This window comes from Eptatretus burgeri, chromosome 11 (genome assembly GCF_056783735.1).
Source record: "Eptatretus burgeri isolate ZD-2024b chromosome 11, Ebu_testis_v1, whole genome shotgun sequence".
Classification (NCBI taxonomy): domain Eukaryota; kingdom Metazoa; phylum Chordata; class Myxini; order Myxiniformes; family Myxinidae; genus Eptatretus; species Eptatretus burgeri.
Window position 1 is genome coordinate 55,121,851 of NC_140971.1, and position 20,665 is coordinate 55,142,515.

The 20,665-nt window shown below is 43.6% G+C and overlaps 1 protein-coding gene across 7 annotated transcripts in view; it reads left to right on the forward strand.

Moving 5' to 3' along the window:
* Nucleotides 1–20,665, forward strand: part of PIK3R4 (phosphoinositide-3-kinase regulatory subunit 4) — a 120,027-nt gene that overhangs the window by 61,306 nt on the left and 38,056 nt on the right. For all 7 annotated transcript variants that reach the window (XR_015049347.1, XM_085846477.1, XM_085846476.1 and 4 more), the window contains 2 exons: nt 9,464–9,698; nt 16,872–17,037. Coding sequence is in view for 6 of the 7 variants with exons in the window: in XM_085846477.1 (XP_085702603.1) it covers nt 9,464–9,698; nt 16,872–17,037 (401 nt within the window). In the remaining variant the exon portion in view is untranslated. The remainder of the gene's footprint in view (nt 1–9,463; nt 9,699–16,871; nt 17,038–20,665) is intronic.

Below are 20,665 nucleotides of genomic sequence, written 5' to 3' on the forward strand. Positions count from 1 at the left end.
TAGATTACTCAATCAATGGACCCACATCCACAAAGTTGTGTCCAGACAGTCAGTCAACACAGCAAATCAATATCCTTCTTCAAACTTATTTATTTATTACCTTTATTTAAAGTATTACTGCATATGAATAACTTTTAATCATACACCACGTTATATGATAATGTATTCAGCGATAAACACTTTACCTTGTAGACATGTCCATTACACAGCACCTCCATCTTACCATAGACTCAAACTGTCATTCAAATATTGAAATTGTCATTAACAACTGATTTTAACATGCTGCACTGCGTATCTCAGCAACCACCAATAAATTATTTTAATGCTTATTTATAATGTACTAGCTGAAGTACCCGGTAATACCTGGGAAATTTGCTGGTTAGACTAAGTGCCTATTTTCCTCAAGCTAGTTAGACTGAGGCATTAGTTGTATGGAGAAAATTAGGAAGGCTTCTTTTATGGGGTGACGCCGAGGGAGCAATCATTGTCGTCGCAACTGGTAAATATAGCGGTGCAGTGAATGGTTAGGTTTTAAAGTTTAATATGAAAAACACTTAGTGCTTCTTGGTTGAAATATCTTGTTCTTGGAGCACTTCCTATACTTCCCTTCATCAGCTATCCGCCTTTTAAACCGAGACACTCACTGAAAAATTCAATGAAACCATCCCAAACACACCTGAAAAAAACCACAAAAGAACTCATCAAAAGAAGTGGTGTAACAATTAGAAGTGTGGCCCTAAAGAGGGCCGTGTTGCGTTCACTTTCAAATCCAACTTCACTCTTGGTTGTATGTATCCTTTTATCTGGACACTGTTGTGTAGTGTTGCAGAACATAGTGATGTCGAAGCGAAAGTGTCGATGGCTTAGCTATCGGCCTGTTCACGGGTGTGATCGTCGAACTGCTTGAAGAGCCACTTGGTTAACCCGCAATTATCGATACAGTCACCTCAATTAGCTTATTCTATGCTAAATGGATGGTTCCCAAAAAAAACGTTAAAAAATGGCAAATGCTACACATAGAACGAATAGGTTAAACATTTATCAGCAGTTAAGCGCCAAAAAGGTTGCCATGGGATATTTACACTTAAACCAAATAACGAATAGATTAACACATACCCGTTATGCGGGGCAGATGGACATGTAAAAGAGCAAATAGGTAGATTTCCGAACACATGAAACGATAACTTATTAGTTTTGTAGAGCCTCATGGTAAACTACATTCGTTGTCTTGCCTTGTGGTGCATAAATGAACAAATTATTTGGGTTACCAACTCTTGAACAACCTACATACAGTTGGCCTTGGGAAAAGACAGGTTCGGCAAGATGAAGGCCAACCACCTCCAAGGACTGTCCCTGTGCCTTGTTAATGCTCATTGCAAAGCTTAATTTTACAGGAAACTGGAGGCGCTTGAATTCGACTGGCATATCAGGCGGGACCAGAGGAATTCGCGGTATGAAGACATCCTCACCACGTGCTCTGCCAGTTAGAAGTTTCCTCTAACACTCTTGGCATCATCCTATTGATCGTCAGTCGTGTCCCGTTGCAAAGTTTGGGAGGGTCAAAGTTTCGCAGAATCATAACAGGTGCACCAATGTGAGGTGCAAGTTGTGAGGAGGGAGGCCTGCTGGTGTCAAGCTATTTAACAATTCTATGGGATAATGCACAACATCATCCGAGTAAAGTACAGAGTCAAATGATTTATAGCTAAGACGCTCACCGGGTAGCTGGTCCAGGAGTTTGATGTTTAAGTCATCAACTACAGCATTTGTTGGTGCTAAGATGGCACATTTTGTCAGCCAGGTGAGGTCACTGAACTGAATCTCCAAGTTTGGGTACACTCTAGCCAATAAGATTGTATGTCTGGTACCATGTGTCCGAAAGGTAAAGTAACCTGGCCGTCTTGTCCAACAGCCAAAGTGCCATTACCCAAGTCCATCAGCTGCTTAGAGAAAGTTCCAGCTTGCTCATCGCCACTGAGCTGCACTCTCGTATTGGTTCGAAGTCTTAGTTTATTGACACTGCTCCACAGGTAGGAAGACTTAATGCAATATCTCATCAGCTCTTGTCCTCTTTGGAATCACCGGGAGAGTTTGTCGGAAGTCTCCAGCGAGCAAAACTGTTACGCCACCTATGAGCCGCGTATTGTGCCTCATATCCTGTAGAACTCTGTCAAGAGCCTCGAAAGCTCCCTTATGGCTCATCGTCGCCTCATCCCAGATGATCAACTTGCACTCACTCAGGAGTTTGCCTTTCATAGACCCACGGCTGATGTTGCAAGTTGCTTGCTCTTTCTTTGACAAGTCCAAAGGGAGCTTGAAAGATGAATGCGCCGTGCGACCACCAGTTAGCAGGGTAGCAGCTATTCCACTGGAGGCCACTGCTAAGGCAATCTGTTTTGATTGACGAAGTTTTGCTAGCAGAAGGTTGATTATGAAGGTTTTACAAGTACCACCGGGAGCATGTAGGAAAAAGAGACCTCCTCTCACACCCTCAATGCTTAAAATGACGGCGTTGTAAGCTTGCATTTGATCCTCATTTAGTCGGTGCTCGTTATCGCTTATGAACGCCCTCATCTCTTCAGTGTTATAGCTTATTTCCCGCATATACTCACCTGTTAAATTATTTGTTGCCTGTTCTGGTGGGGGCAGACCAAAAGTAGCAATTCCTTGACCCCCCCTCCCCCCCCCATCATTTGCACTCGATTGTCTAGGTCAATAAGTGCCTCATTGAAAATTCTATTACCGATGTCCACATTTTCTGAAGAGCACTCTCTTTGAATCCTGCGTATGATGTCCTCCGACATGCTCTCTTTATGGGTCTCCCAAAGCTTGAGAGGCTCACCCAGGCAACATGTCACCAGCATGATGGAGAATAACTGACACAGTTGACGTGGGGCTCTGGTGACTGCTGCCTCCTCGAGTGTCTGATCCCAGTGGGCGTCATCTTCCAGAAGTCCATGTCTGGCACAGGCTTCTCTGTAGGTCGGACAGACCTCTCCATTGTACATTCGCAGGTTGGTGAACGATCTCGTACCTCTGACAGTGTGCAGCAGCAGGCGCAAAAAGAAGCACTCTTGTTGATTGGGGTGCACAGTGTACACCCGCCCGATAGCCTCGCTTTTAAGGACCATTTCCCCGCCCTCAACTCGAGCCCCTTGCTTGCGCTTGCTCCATCCCTTGTGTGACCAGGTGTAGTAGGAAGGGACCTCAACATAAAGCAATGTTCTAGCAAAAATGTCAGTCTGACATAGCTTGAAGAAAGCTGTCAGGGTGGTTTCCGGAGGCTCCTCAACAACGTTGCGGGCAGTTTCTTCTATAAAGTAAACACGTTGGCCATTTTCCAGATGAACCGACAGATTAACAACTGCGGGATGCCGCTCATGGATATCGAAGCCAAGGATGCACCACATCGACTCGTTTGAGGAGGTATCCCTGCCCAACTGATATTGCTTTACTTCATCTGCCTGTCTGCCCTCCTGCTCTACCCCAAATGCTGCCATGCCTGAGCCCTTGTTGATGTATTTGCATACATACTTGATGCTCTTTATAGAGTTGCATACTTCAACATTCAAATGGGCTTTGAATGGTTTAGACAAAAGTGGATTTTAGGGCACGACCCACCTGTTGTCAATCTCCACCTCCTGACGATTCACTTTGAGGGTAGCTGTATGTCCACCGTCTGCAGGTCTGCGTCGCCAGTAGAGTGGATAATAACCGTCATGGCCATGCGTGTCTCCTGGACAAATTCCCTGGGGAACCTCTTGGTGCACTTGTGGTTCTCCATGCACGGGGACTTTGGTTTGAGATGACCACATGGACCGTGAATCATCTGTGCCTTGATGACATTGTACAGCTCCATATCCTGCTCTGGATCGGGGAATTCTGCGCAAACAATCTGATCGATGTTTTGCGGCCTGAGTTTCTCGTTGCACGAGATAAGAGTATGAGAATGGGGAAGGCCTCTTTTTTGCCACTCTTTTGTGTACATCCATGCACACAGATCACCAAATATTTTGGCATCTTTAAGCAGCCATATCAGCTTCTTCTGTTTCAAGTGGAAGACCCTTGCGATGAGGTCATGCCTGTCGGTGCTGCTCTGACCTTCAAAGAGGCAGTCCTGAATGTCTTTCCACTTTGGGTTACAGGTGAAGGTGTTGAACAGATCAGGCCAACCGAACTTGCGAACATAGGCCATAGCATCCTGAGTTCGCTGATGCATGTACCGTGGAGAGCCAGTGAAACTTGACGGGAGGATGACCTGTTGACCCACGTTATGTGCATTCCCGTCGCAATTCAATGCATCCTGCAGGTGGACATATTGTTCAGAACCTAATTTCTTTTGGTTTATGCGAACATACAGCAAACACTCCGTTTCGACCTTCGCGTACATGTCCACCATTAGATGGCTCGTCACGTCTTTGAACCATAGTAGCTGGTTGGATTCCCCCAGTCGAACCATAAGGTGGTGAGCATAAAAATCTTTGCATGAAATAGCTTTGTTGGTCTCGAGTCCAGTTACTGAGTTTACTTGACGCAGTCCGAAATTGTAACCGTCCTCTCCATATGAAAACATCAAAGGGTATTGCAAACAGTCATACGACCTGTGTGTCTCCTTAATGGTCGATAATCAGTTATCACGGTGATTCAGGACGATGTCGCGTTTGCCGTGCTCTTCTCCAACCAGAATGATTGCAACCTCATTAGTTGCAGGTGCATTGAACCGCCGGGCATGCTCGCCAACTGGCCGCCTGTCAGCTCTGATGATCACCTTAAGATTAGGTATCACCTCCATCCGCTCCAACGCATACTTGAAACTGTGGACATAAGGGTGAGTAGAGTGCAGCATAGCCTGGAGCTCTGTAATGATCTGTAATGTAATGGAGAATTATATTGAGTGAACAAAAAATTTAGGAACTTAACAAAATTAACTAGCTTCATTGAGCTGTATGATTTAATGCATTCACTGCTCGACCTCACACCCTGTCCCCCAGAGGGACTGCCTCTCCATAGCATCTGCCAGATCTGTGTCGATATTTTTGGAGGTTTTGCAAGGTGCTCTTCAGGGAATCAAAGCAAATGTGGTAAAAAAAGACATTTTTTTTTTAAAAGCGAAAACATTTGCGCGAACCCCAAACCGATGTAACTATGTGACATAAGCAGGCAAAATGGCAGATTTTCTGCAATGTTTTTTTTTTATGTGCGATTGAACTTTGCGATGTCTCCATGGTTGTTCTGCATTCAGCTGCAATTCTTTTGTAGATAGTCATTTTATTTCATTAACTGCATGCATGGTGAAGACAGGCTTCAAAGTTAAAGGGATCCTTTATGGTATGTAGCAACAGCCTGGCCAACTGTTCCTTATCAACCATTTAATTGGAGTGCTTGCATGAGACCTTAAGCCACTTGCCATTGTCGTAGCAGCACCGCGCGCTACGTCATTCTGAGCGAACTATTCACTCTCTGTGGATGCTTTTGCCACGCCATGTCATTCAGAGCGAGTGGTTCGTGCTCCGTCACCCTGAGCGAGTGGTTCGTGCTCCGTCACCCTGAGCGAGTGGTTCGTGCTCCGTCACCCTGAGCGAGTGGTTCGTGCTCCGTCACCCTGAGCGAGTGGTTCGTGCTCCGTCACCCTGAGCGAGTGGTTCGTGCTCCGTCACCCTGAGCGAGTGGTTCGTGCTCCGTCACCCTGAGCGAGTGGTTCGTGCTCCGTCACCCTGAGCGAGTGGTTCGTGCTCCGTCACCCTGAGCGAGTGGTTCGTGCTCCGTCACCCTGAGCGAGTGGTTCGTGCTCCGTCACCCTGAGCGAGTGGTTCATGCTCCGTCACCCTGAGTGGGTGGTCCTCTGAAATAACACCCGATTTCCGAGGCGCTTGCCGCATTAACATGTTTTAGAAATTACCGAGCCAAATTTTTTTCCCACCGGACCACGCAACTGATGAAAGTTTTGAACATATCCCTGAAATGTCTATATCAATGCAACGTAGTTTTTCATTGAAGAGGATTTGCATATCAGGTTGCTGAATTCAACCAATTATTTTTCAGGTCCACATAGGCCAAAAGGTCATTGTAGGCCGAATTTCTAAAATTGTAGATTTTCATTCGATTGACTTGGGAATGGAAGAGAAGAATGAACAGACCAATCAGCCTTCTCCCAATCATCAGCAAGGTTATGGAATCCATCATTGCTTCAGACATGAAATCCTTCCTCTTCTCCAATGGCTTGATTTCCAATCATCAATTTGGTTTCAGACCAGGTCACTCTACCCTGGATATGCTGCTACTGCTCTCCCATCAATGGATGGAGGTCCTCAATGCCAGACAGGAAATCCGAGCCGTATCCCTGGACATATCACGTGCTTTTGACACAGTCTGGCACCCTGCCCTACTCACCAAACTCTCTTCCCATGGTATTCAAGGCCATCTCCACTCATGGCTCGCAGACTTCCTCTCCTGTCGCAGTCAACGTGTGGCCCTAAATGGAGTTCTTTCATCCCCTCTTCCTGTGCAGGCTGGAGTTCCTCAAGGTAGCGTTCTGGGCCCTGTTCTTTTTCTGGTTTTCATCAATGATCTCTCGGACTCTCTGGAAAATCCTCTATTTCTCTTTGCCGATGACTCCACCCTCTGCCGTACCATCTGTCATCCCTCAGACCGGCAAGCAGCAGCTTCTTCGCTCACTGCAGATCTGGATAAAATCACAAACTGGTCCAACACGTGGAACATGTCTTTCAATCCACACAAATCTCACACTCTCACTATGTCTCTTCGAAAGGACCGTTTACAAAACCCCCCATCCACTTTCTCAACAATCCACTGGAAGAAGTCTTTTCTTTCAAGCTTCTGGGTCTCACTATCTGCCATGACCTTTCCTGGGAAAGTCACATTTCCAACCTTGCCTCAAAAGCCAGTCGCCGACTGGGAATCCTCCGTCGTGCAAAGTCCTTCCTCGGCCCTCTTGAGCTCCTGACTACTTACAAAGCTTTTGTCCGTAGCCTGATGGAGTACTGCTCTCCCCTCTGGGCTGGTGCTCCTGCCTCCCACCTTTCTCGACTTCACGCTGTCGAAACCAGGGCTTTTAAGATCATTGGCATCTCCCGCAATGAAGCTGAGTCTTTGGGCCTCTCACTCAATCACCGCAGGTTGGTCGGTGGTCTTTCTGTCTTCTACCGACTCCTCTCCAGCCTTGCCCCCCTGCTCTCTCTGCGATTTGTCCCAACCACATTTCCACAGGGCGCTCAAGGGCCGCCAACAACCCCTTTCTGGTAAAACTACCAAAATCACGAATCACTGCTCATCTTCACTCTTTCATTCCTCTTTTTCCCGGCTTTGGAATAAACTTCCTCACTCTATTCTTTCCCATTCTTCTCTCCAGGCTTTCAAAACAGCTGTTCACCACCACCTCTTATCTTCCCCCATCCAAATCCTCGATCTTTTCTACCCCCGATAATCCACCCATGCCCACTTCCTTCAATTCTCCTGTTTTCCTTCCTGAAAGTCCCTGTAATGTCCATCTTCTCCTCGCCATGTTCCCCGTCCCATCCCCATCCCTCTCCCTTCCACAGTTCACCTGTGTCTGTTCCCCAATGTTTTGTCCCTTCCACTCCCACCCCTCTTGTCTCATGCCTCCTTGCTGTGAGTTGTGTGTTAGCTCTCATACGAGCCTCGACCAAGGTATACAAAAAAAAAAAAAAAAAAAAAAAAAAAGAGTTGCTTATTTGGTCATTGAATTCAACCACATATTATTTTTGAGATCAAATTTGTTTTCTGGATTTCACAAGTATCGTGCTCTACATGAAATCTTTCTTGTTTGTTTGTTTTTTTTGGGTAACAAAATTCTGGAATCATAGGTTAATTGTGTATTTTTGTTTTTGTGCAATCCTCTCCCAAGTTTGGTGGAAATTGGTCCAGTAGTTTTGGCATGATTGGTGTTGCACACAGACAGGCAGAAAGTGACCTTTATTTATTAGATTGAGCATTGCCTTTTAATTTATTATTTTGGACAACTGTGACTTTGACTTTATGTCTCGATAGCTTGGTTCTGTGATTGTATACACTGCCTTCCCAGCTTGATCCTTTATATTAACCTTTATTTCTTAAAAGCTGCTTTAAGAAGCAGATAATGAGTGTGGGTTCATTCTCACTGCACTCTTTTGCACTTGCATTCCATTGCAATAGATGGCTGCTTCCTTAGTGTCATCAGAGGTTTTTTTTCATTTTTTGTTTTTACAGTGTCTAAGGTTGTAGTGGAGCTGCCACCCAGACATGGACATAGACAAATAAATACATGAGACACAATACAGGACAATGAGAATACATGAGACACAATACTGTTCGACAAAACAAACAGTCACTGAGCTTTGGAGAAGTGCTGTCGCCACTGAGCCACTGAGTTTTAGGGGAGTGCAGTCGTGGCCATGGATGCCAACCTAGAGTGATTGTTCATGCTCTTATCCTTTCAAATGCTGAACATCATGTAAAATTCTGAGGTAGTTTAAATGTTAAATGTAACATTGAATGCTTAACATAAATGACATCTATTTGGCAGTTCTTTTTTGATTGCAAGATCTAGACTCATGAAAGAGTGATGTAGGAGAAGGTAAAAAAGCAACACACTGAGTTTGGGGCAGTGGGACCACAGATAAAAACAGAAAGGAAAATAACTAACAGGAAAAGAGGAATGGGGGCAAGGGGAGCAGGTTGGGATGCATGGTTGGATTAGGGAAGGTTGTTTTGTGGATAAAAAATAATAATCTTTCATTGGAATGGGGTGGTGCACCACCTCTCTTGAAGCTGTGGACGGTCAGAGGTCTGAAAGTGCTCGATTGGAAGAAAGGTTGTAAAAACAGAGAGGCCACCGACAAGTCTGTGGTGTGAGAGCAACAGGCTTTGTGATTTGGCCTTATCATGGGAGATGCCAATTGTATTTTGAGCTTTAGATTCCACAGACTAATAATATCAGTTCTCTTACAAGGAACTTTTGATGCAGGAGGATGCTATAAGACCCATCAAAACCTGCACTATTATAACCAACCTATGGTTGTTTGTCCATGTTCTATCCTTTTAAATACTGAGCGTCGAGCAGGGAAGCAGCACGTACCATTTTTAGTCTTTAGTATGCCTCAGTCGGGTTTGAACCACCAACCTCCCACACTCGGAGCAGGTGCTCTATGCATTACACCATCCTCAAAGGTTAGAGCATCTATTTAAATTGACTCTAAAAAGCTGTGCTTGTGGCACTTCATCTACTTCTTATTACTTAACATGTATATACACGCCAAACAAAAATTCTGCATTTTAGCTGATGTTATTTAACCAATGAAGCCTTAAAACAGAAGCTTTTGTAAGTTCGAAGCTGAAACCTCTTACTTGGATTCTGTGTCTTAACTGGTGTTATTTATTGAAACACAAGATCTCTTTCATTTCATTTAGTGTTGTGCCAATTTGTGTTTTTTCATTTCCTTCCCAGGAGCAGGATCCTAACTCTTCTCCCACAACACATCCTCTGGGAGGCAGGCAGACAATGTCAGAGGATGCTGAAACTTCGGAATTGACTGTTGGAGGCTCATCCCAGCGCCGCTGTGCTTCATGTCGTATGGAGTTGGTTCAGCTCATCAGGCAGCGGAAAGAGGAGCACAGCTCCGAGAGTACATTGCAGGCTCTTGTAGATGGCACAGAATGGGAAAGCAAGCCCCCTCCACCAGGTAGTCAAAATGAACAATTGTTGGCCACTTTCTTGGGGGGGAAAATCAAATCAATAGTTTGTAAACATTCTTTTCAAGGTTTAAAAAAACTCAGTGGTGTAACGGTTGGAGAGTCCGCTCCAAGTGTTGAAGGTCACTGGTTGAAACCTCTGCTGAGTCTTACCAACGACGTTAAATGTGGTATGTGCCACTTCCTTGCCTGACGTTCAGCGTATAAAAGGTAAAGAGCATGGTCAATCCTCATAGGTTGGCATCCATAGACAAGAGGCAATTCCTTTTAAGGAAATGCCCCACCGAGTGTGGTGAGAAAGGCGGTGCCATTCTTGTGATGGTGTGAGTACCCAGAGTACCTTGGCAAGTGTCGGCACTTCCCCCAAGCTCAGTGGTTGTGTGTGTGTGTGTGTGTGTGTGTGTGTGTGTGTGTGTGTGTGTGTGTGTGTGTGTGTGTGTGTGTGTGTGTGTGTGTGTGTGTGTGTGTGTGAGAACTCTAAGTATTCAACCATTTACAGAGGCTGACATAACTTAGATATGTTACAAACTCAACTTTGAATTATTTAATATATGTTTTATTCTACATCTGACCATAAAGCCTCATCCTGGTGCTTCGCAGTCAAGATGCTGCATCATTGAGTATACTATCCTTTTGAGGGATGTTTGGCTCTGTGGCCCGTCTGCTAGCATTTGCTGGTGGAGATGAAAGATCCAATGGTGTCTTTCGCAAAAGCAGGCCATTGTGTACCGAAACCCTTGTTAATATACAGTGGCCATTTATCCCATGCACAATGGTTTACCCATCTCCCAGGGAATCCTTTTTTTTTACCCCCAGCAAAGAATTGTGCCTGGACTTTTATGATGAGATCATGTTGGACAAACATTTCCATCACTTTCAAAAGAGTGTCAATAAATTAGTTCACTGGTTGGACCTTGGTCTCCAGATTCGAGTGATCTGTCATGGTCCACTGCGAATAATCCACTTAGTTAGGATGGTGAAAAAGGGGAAATCCCCTTCATACCTCTCCCTCTATTTTTCTTTTTTATTTCAAACAGCTTCTGAAACTACATTGTACACTGAAATTTGTGTGAGTCTAGTCAGGAGTTTCCAGTGACTTATGACAATGTGGAATATATAAACAAAATTTATTGCAGGAACATGAAAAAGGTGCTTGTATACCTCTATAGGCACAGCCACAGTGGAGACCTGTACCACACTTCCTTATCGTTGGCCCAAATATACTGAATTGTTTGCTACACTTTCACAACATTTTTAGAATGCAGATGTATGGAATATGCTCAAACAAATAACATAATTCTGAGTCGATATATGGAAAGTTTTGAGCAATTTTCACATTATAGACTGTATGTATTCCATATTGGAGTCCGATTTATGTAAAGTGCTCGGTGAGTGTACTGGCTACTAATGAGGGACTGCTAATGTAAAGTTAAAGTTTGTATTAGAGTTATGGTTGGAATAAGTTGAGTAATCAGCTTCCTGGTTCACATTGTATTTGTATTGAGGTAAGCCTTGTTAATTTAAACTGGAGCTGGAGTTCATACTTATGTTGAAGGGAGGGTTACTCCAACCCTTATGACATCTCAAGGCTGAGAGTCTTTTTCATCCTGCACATATTCCTCTCATGGCTCACAATATGCTGTCCCCTTTCAGCACCGTCGTATTATCATCAACTGCAATGCTATGGGATCAAAGGTGAAGGTTGCTGCTCGGGATTAGTGATGGAATTAGCCTTTGGGTTAGCACTCCATTGGTGCTGAGCTTCATAATAAACATAGTGTGAACATGCTGCTGTGCCCACTCGTCACGTGTGGCTTGAGCACCCCAGGCTTAGCACTAGGGTTTCATTTGCCATTGAAAAAAGCAAGCACTTATCAGATGTCAGTTGTCTGCACCTTCCTTAACAAAAACACTCCTAGCTGTACAATTAAAACTGCCGCCATGTCATAGGGAAACTGCTCAAAGCCTGCTGCCGATTGACCTGTATTGTGTTTAATTTTTTGAAGCGTATTTCATATGGCTGTATAATGGGAGTATGCTGAAAGTGGGAGAAGCTACTTGGCAAAACTGCAGCAGTGGACAGAAAGTAAATGCAGTACATAGGCATTCTTGTAAAGATGTTACCACGTCCAACATAATGGCTTGATCTCCATCTCTTGAGTCCACTGGCATACTTTTTCAGGTAAATATATTGGTACACGAAAAAATATTTTCACGAAAAAAAAAGTGACCACTATATTCGTTATTGTTGTGAGTCTGTCTGTCTGTATGTCTGTCTGTCTGTATGTCTGTCTGTCTGTCCCGAGCATAGCTCCGTGGGTTTTGATCCGATCCGGATAAAATTTTGGTGGGAGGTTTATATCATGATCTCGTTGTTTTCCTGAAAATGGGAATGGTGCGCCCATTATGGGTGGAGCCACGCCCAAAAAGTGTTTTAGGGGTAGCCAATTTCAATTTGCATCTTCTCCTAGGGGGTTTGTCGAATCTGACAGGGGTTTCGGTATTTGGTTAGCCCAATGGCACCTGCATAGCCCTACGGAGCTCGATTTTTCATTTTTGTCACAAGGTCACGAACTTATAAAATTGCGAATTTTGATGTAAAAAATTTTCTTCTCCGAGGGGTTTGTCGAATCTGGCAGGGGTTTCAGTATTTGGTTAGCCCAATGGCACCTGCATAGCCCCACAGAGCTCGATTTTTCATTTTCGTCCCAAGGTCAAGGCCACAAGGTCACGAACTTAGAAAATTGTGAATTGTGTTTTTAGGGGGTAGCCAATTTCAATTTGCATCTTCTCCTAGGGGGTTTGTCGAATCTGGCAGGGGTTTTGATATTTGGTTAGTCCAATGGCACCTGCATAGCCCCACGGAGCTCGATTTTTCATTTTCGTCCCAAGGTCAAGGTCACAAGGTCACGAACTTAGAAAATTGCGAATTTTGACATAAAAATCATACGACCGCCCAAACTTTGAGAGCTTGGATCACAATATTTTTTTATGCATAATCTTGAGGTCATTCCCCACCTAAAGTCTTGAAACCATTTTGCTCTATCTCGAACACCTTGCCCGTGGCGCCCCCTTCAACTTTGTTTTTACGCTGATTTCATCAAAGTATGGATAATCCGAGGAGTGCGAAATGCCATATAGCCTAGATGACGTTATATTGTTCCTGGAATGTTCCAGAGGAAGTTTTGCACCAAAGGTCATAATTCTTGACCTTTGACCTTTGACCTTTAAAGTTCACAAAGGTCAAATTTTCAAAGCTGTGGGAATCGAACCGGGTTTTCGACCTTCTTCGACGAACTAACTCCAATAAGCTATAGCACTTATCCTGTTTCCTTATTTTAATGTCCACAACATTGTTTTGTGACCTTTAAAGGTTATGCAAAGGTCAAATTTTGAAAGTTGTTGAACGAACCCGGGTTTTCGACATTTTGCAGCTAATAACCTGTCAATCGTACCACATCTTGTTGATCATTTTTATAACTTGGTCAAACATTATCACATTGTCTCATCCTTGACTTCTGAAACAATCTACATCGTCAAATACCGCTCGTGAACCATCGTCGTCTTCAGACTTGTTTATTTTAAAATCCGTTCATCTGTCCGTCATTTTCATTAGTTCGTGGAAGCATTTGAATATACAGTAAATTGGTATTTGCAAATGTACATGAATTCTAATTGTCGTATGCTTCACAGCTGTAGAAGTGATTGCTCAAACTTAAAAAAAAAAAAGATCTATTCTGATTGGTGACAGTGATATATGTTGGACTGGATTCAAATTATTTGATGCCAAGGTGTGTATTCAAATTTTCTACAAATGGATAGATAACAATTACAATTTTTATCTTGCCAAAACGAAGTTTTTGCAAGATATGTTAAGGCCCGGTCACACCTTGACGTTTTAGCCAGCGATGGCAACGTATTAAAATGTATCTAAAACGCTGGCTTACGTTGAACTTTTGATGTTTTTTTTTAAAGATTCGGACGTATTCATAGCGACTTGGTCTTATGTATAACGTATTAGTAACGGACACAGAACGTTTCGTTGTGTTATAGATAACTTATACCAACGAATGCTGAACCTGTTGTCGGCCTACACAACCGATGCCCAACGATGGTCTAACTTAGGCATAGCGCGTTGCACGCATCGCGACGATGTCGTGACGTAGCCTATTAAAAGGCTGACACACAACGATTCGAATCATAACTAACGTAGAAATGGAAGTGTCAACATCGCGGTCACACCTTGGCGATCTTGCCAGCGTATGCCGACCTAAGAAAAATGTGTCTAAAACGTTGGGGCACGTCAAATACGGTATGAGTAAGTTTGGTATACGTGAGTACAACGCTAAAGTACGCTATCATACGTCGTAGTAAGTAGAGTACGTCAAGAAATTTTAAACATGTTCAAAATTTTACGACGTACTCGGCGTATGACACACGTTCCGCATGCGATGGGGATAAGTTGTACACACGCTATGCGGACGCTTGCACACGTCCACAAAGGCTACTTATAAGCTACTCATAAGTCGAAACACGTCGCGGTAATGTCTTTTTTACGCGAAACTTATTTCTAACTTATGTTTGACGTGCTTTGAACCAATTCTTTACGTAGTCCCAACACACATCGATGTATGTAGACGTATTCCAATGACGTCTTCCGGTCGACAAAAAAATAAATGAACGTGTTTCTAGCTTACAACTGCCATATAAAGACATGTTCCCAGCGATTTTGGGAATTGGTATATAAAAATGCTGCTCATAAAAGGGGAACCCAACAGTGTTTTTGAGTCCTTTTTGAGTCGATGTCCATGTCAGCAGTAACAGTATCAGTATCAGTATTAGTATTAGTATTAGTATTGGTAGAAGTTTGTTCATGTTGGCAGTAGTACGTGAGTGTGAGGGGGAGGGTGTGGGTTATGATGGATCGTCCTTGCGTTTAACGATTTAACCATTTAAATGATAAACTCAACGATTTAAATGGCTGCATCTCCACTATTGAAAGTAGACGCTTGCGCTCAACAATTGGATTTTTTTTTACACTCAACGACTTTTAAACGGTACCACTCACCTATTTTCATTGTTTACAATGAACGATTTAAATTGCTGTCACTCGCCTTTGTTTTTTGACGCTGGGGTTTGGAAATTTGAAGCGTTTCTTCTGAACGTGTTAAAACGCTCAAACTCGACTATTTTAAATAGACGCTGCCGATGGACAATTGGAATCATAGCCAAGCTAGATATGGAAGTGTGAACATCCTCGTCATGCCGAAGAAAAGTTTGAAGAATGCTGCAAATAAGTGTCCAGGCCGTGGCCGTGGACGCTGACGCAAGGACGATCCATTATACCGACGTCTTTCAGCTTCTGAGTAACTTAAAAGTAACGTCTGTCGATGTGTGGCAACGATCGCGTAACGTGCCAACAACACGTTAATCATAGGTTAGAAATAAGTTTCGGGTACGCTAAACATTACCTCGGCGTGTCTCAACTTATGATTAACTTACAAGTAGCATGTGTTGACGTCTGTCAACGATCGCAGACCGTGCATACAACTTGTGGCCAGCGTAGCGGAACGTGTGAGGCATACGTCGTGAAATTTCAAGCATGAAAAAATTTGAGGACAACCAAAAAGTACAACGTTTAAAGCCAGCGTACAACGACGTATGGCAGTGTTTTTCAGCTTGCTCTCAATGTTATCAAAACTTACCCATAACGTATTCAGAGTGTGCCAGCGTTTTAGAAAAAAAAATTCAAAAATCGGCATACGTTGGCAAAAACGTCAAGGTGTGACCGGGCCTTTAGGTAGCTTGTATGTTTTTTTTTTTTGTTTTTTTTTGTTTGTCTGTAATGACGTATAAAAAATTCTGCAGAGCACAGTTATCATCGGAAATTTTTGTAACTTCGCATATCAGAGGCCTATAGAGGTCCCTTTCAGTGCACAAAATTTTGAAGGTCTAGGTCAAAGGTCAAGGTCACTTTTGCGCAAATCGGGAGTCGACGAAACCCTTATTTTTTGAGTAATTTTGATCGGATCGTCTTCAAACTTCATGGGAACATAGTTCATGGTCTGGCGCTCAGCTGATTAATTTTTGGTGGCGATTGGTCTTGACCTTCATATGTTTTTTTTTTGTTGTTTTTTTTGGTCTGTGATCACGTATAAATCACTCTGCAGAGCACAGTTATCATTAGAAATTTTTGTAACTTCGCATATCAGAGGCCTATAGAGGTCCCTTTCAGCGCATAAAATTTTTAAGGTGAAGGTCAAGGTCAAAGGTCAAGGTCACTTTGTCACAAATCAGAGGAGTCGACGAAACCCTTATTTTTTGAGTAATTTTGATCGGATCGTCTTCAAACTTCATGGGAATATAGTTCATGGTCTGGCGCTCAGCTGATTAATTTTTGGTGGCGATTGGCCTTGACCTTCATGGGTAGCGCCAAAGGTCAAACATATTTGACCCCAAGGTCAAATTTTCAAGTTTTAGGAACCATATCGTGTAGTACCTCAAATTGAACACCTCGATGAGTGCTTTCTGGATATCTCAAGCTTGAGACATTATGACATCATTTGGTGACGTTATGAGGCAAACGCATATTTTTCATGGTTACTCTGTAGAACGATTCTCATCGGAATCTCTCGTCGGCAGATATTCCTCAAGGAGTCACTCCTCGTGGATAGCAGCTCTGTTCACCTCAGTGTGACCTTAAAGAAGTCACACGTGGTCACCTTTTGGCAAGATATGGGTCACCCTGCGGGTGACATTGGTTTTTTTTCTTTTTGGTGTGCCACATCCTTACTTACTCTAATTTTGTTTTTATACGCCATATATATATATATATATATATATATATATATATATATATATATATATATATATATATATATATATATATATATATATATATATATATATATATATTGGGGCGTATTATTTTATTTTGGGAAAGAACTCCAATATCACTTTAAACTCCTCCATAATCCTTGATCCAAACATATAGTGATCCTTTTTGATATGAAATTGAACTTTGACCCCTGCATGCACTTATTATGGAGATGATTATTTTGCTCTTCTTGTTGCTCACTGTCAGCTATTTATTTCGCAAGATTGGGCCAATGTCACTTGTATAAAGTGGAAGATGATTCATTGGGATTTTTTTGCGTGCACAGGTTGGCGGCCAAAAGGACTTCTGGTGGCTCATCTGCATGAACACCGAGCTGCTGTTTGCAGGATCGGTGTCTCAGACGATCACAGCTGCTTTGCGACCTGTTCAAATGATGGCTCGGTTAAAGTTTGGGACAGTCAGAAGATGGAAGGAAAAAGCGCAACTACAAGGTTGGATTATAGGATTACACAACTTTATTCCCATACTTATTTTTTCTCAATGCACTTTTCCAATTTGAAAGCTTTTGGGAAAGATGAGCAATAAAATGTGATGAAGTTGAATACTGTGGTAGTGGTTGCAAAGTAAAATCAAGGATATAAAGACATTTTCATCTGTGTAGAATTCGTCAACGTAAGATGGGAGTGAGGAGTCTACTTCAAGGTACATATACAGTCAAAGCTCGTTACTATGCCACCCGTCGGGACCGAGCAAAAGTGGCATAGTAGCGAGAGTGGCATAGTAACGAGATTTTGTAAAAACGGCCTTATTTTCTCAAGTTACCCATCTGTAGTTAATCTTTAGACAAAATTTATTCCAGCAAGTAAAAGGCACGACTGTTGTATAAGCTAAGCGAACGGAGAACATACACACACTAACAGAGTTCACACAATAACATATGGCATGGCGAGAAATTCACGACACACAAAGCTTTCAAGAATCGTCGGCTGGCGCATCTTCTTTCGGCGGATCTCGTGCATCTCGTTGTCCAGCCGATCCCACGCCTGCATCACACCGGGCTTCCCGCTTTTCTACTGCATGAACTTCCGGACGGTGCTACAAGCGCGTGGCTTCCTCGAACGGAACGATTTCCTCCTCGACAGTTACCTCGTCATCTTCGCTTTCCACCGGCTCCTCACTGCACAGAATCTCCTCCGCAATCTCCTCCAGCGTGAAATACCTGCCAGTCGCGAGGCGCTCGTCGGCTTCGAGAAAGTCAGACAGCTCGATCTCCTCGTTCTCGTGCATCTTTTCCTCGGCAGGCAGAGCTTCCCAGATGTCGGGCAGCTCCGCATCCTGTGGCTCAGTTTGGATCTCCTCTTCGATGAACTTGGCCTTCGCGAAATAGTTCCTGATCGTCGACTTGCCGACCTGCTCCCAAGTATGCCGGCGATGTGTAGAGCGTCGAGCAACGTGAACTTGAACTCCTTTCCCTCGTCTATGGCCTCAAGCCGGCGGCATAGCAGGAGCTTCTTGTAGTGGCGCTTGAGGTTGTCTATGATTCCCTGATCCATTGGTTGCGAATTGGCTGTCGTGTTGGGTGGGAAGAAGACCAGTTGGATGTTGTTCAGCTCGAGCTCGGGAGGGTGGCCAGAGAAGTTATCGAGACAGACCAGCACTCTGCGTCCCTGCTGGCCGAGTCGTCCGTCCCACGCACGCAACATCTTGAAAAGCTCCGCCGTCATCCACGCCTTCGAGTTCGCCTTGTACTTGACCGGGATCTCTTTGTTCTTGAAGGCACGGGGTTTCTTGGAATTGCCAATCACCAGAAGAGGGAACTTCTCGCTGCCGCTCATTTTTGCCCCAACCAGAAGAGTGATCCTTTGCTTGCTTTTCTTTCCTCCAGTACACCGCTCTCCCCTGAAAGCCATGGTCTTGTTCGGAAGCAGCTGCCAGAAGAGTCCAGTCTCGTCCAGGTTGAACACGTCGTCTGCGGAGAACTGCCCGAGTAAGGGCCGGAGAACCTGTTGTTGCCACTCAAGAAGGGATTGCGAATCCACCGCTCCAGCTTTGCCCTGCACTGTCTTTAACGTGATACCGTGGCGCTTCTTGAAATTGCCCAACCAACCGTCGCTCGCCATGAAGTCTGGGATGTGCATCAGCTCGGCCAGTTTCATCGCCTTCTCCTTGATCAGATCGCCGCTGACAGGCACATTCTGTCCTCTTGATTGCTTCAGCCACATGAGCACTCCCTCATCAAGCTTCGGGTCATGAGCCTGCGTCAACTTCATGCGCTTCAATGGAAATCCAGCTTTGATTGCAGCCTCGATTGCATCCTTCTTGCTGAGAATGCCCTTCACGGTGGTTCTCTTAACTTCGACGCCCCATTTCTTGCTAATCTCCCTGGCCAACTTGGAATGATTCGGCTCCTTCTTCGCGGCATCGATTATCTCCTTCTTCTCCTTCAGCGTAAAGTCGGTTCGCTTGCGTTTCTGAGCTGAGATTATGGGCTGAATTTGAAAAAAAATGATGTCACTGTTGTACGTGTGCCTGTGTGTCTGTGTGTGTGCTCGCGCTTTTTTGTGTCTCGTTGTGCGTGTTGTGATTGGCTTGTTGTGGCTGGCATCGGGTAGAAGAATCGCGTGTTTTGACACTGTCTGACTATGCGCGTACGTATTGAGTTATGTTGTGCGCAGCTGGACTGTAGTTCGTCGCTTCGCCTTTGGACGTGAGTGTGATAATCGAGCACTGCACAATAGAGACTTTTTCACGACTCGTGCCTTTTAACAGTCACACAGTAGTGGCATGGTAGTGAGAGTAGGGGGTGGCATAGTAAATTTATTTTGAATTGAATTTTGTCGGGACCGAGCAAAAGTGGTATAATAGCGAGAGTGGCATAGAAGCGAGGTGGCATAGTAACGAGCTTTGACTGTATTACAGGAAAAGCAGAACTATAATAAGCAAGTGAAATCTTAGTGACAAAAACGAAACCTTCAAATATTAAAAACTCTTGAACATGCACAAAGAAAAGCTTGTACGCACTAGAATCACAGATATTTGCAAGTGAATGCAAAACGTCTTCCCAAATTTGCACTCCTCACCAGGAAATTCAATAAACACAATAACAGGGTGAAAAATGTGTGGGAGCAGCCCCTAAATAATCCATTCTGATGTTGTGATAGATTTTGACCTCTGAGCCATGTTCAATCAAAACTGCCCTCTTGTGAAAGCCTCATAAATCAGAACTGAAAAAAATGCCTGAAAAAAAAATGAAGAAGAAAAAATAAATTAAATATGTCACAATGTTTGTGAACGCAAACGTTAATGGCAAATATTTATTACTTTTGCCACATAAGACAGTTGACCACATCATTAAGGTTTATTAATTGGTGGAAATGTGTCAAAAGTAAGATCAAGCCATAAATAGGTCGGCATCACCTAGTGATGAAAAATGCTTCCATGACACTCCAAGGTGCATTGTCACCTGTATGCGAATACAAGGTTTTTCCAAAAGAAGAAATTAAGACACCAGGGCAATGGCCACATGCTGTCGTCTCTCAAAACTGTGGTAAGGTATTTTTATTGTCAGATCTTGTCTGGATTGGTTGAAATGTAAATGGTTGGTAGGCCAAAAACCTGAATTTTGGAACCAAATTTGACGTTTGACCCCTTCATAATCCTGAAAACGGCTCCAATCCCAAACTTTTCAATGCATCCGTACAGGGCTGTTTGAAAGCATCAGAAAGATTGTCTAAATCAAAAAATACATAAAGGTATCTGGGTGCATCGGACCAACTCACTCCATTCCAAATTTGAAGAGGAGTGGCATGGAAATGAAGGAATGGTGTGCATTTCTAATTTGTTGGAAAGAAAGAAAGAAGGAAGAAGTAAATATAGCATGAACAATACATCTCCTCTCCCTGTAGGAGTGGGGGAGACATAAATTTAACCATTCATGAGACAAATGACATTTATAATAGACATGTAGTGAAACGTCTTAAAACTCCAATAAACGAAGAATGGAAAACATTCTCACAAGCATGGACAATCTCTCAAGACTCCATGATGCTTTGGGGTATAATCATGTTTTATGGTGAGTTTAGTCATTCCCATGGCTGAGGTATTTTTTTTGGGGGGGGG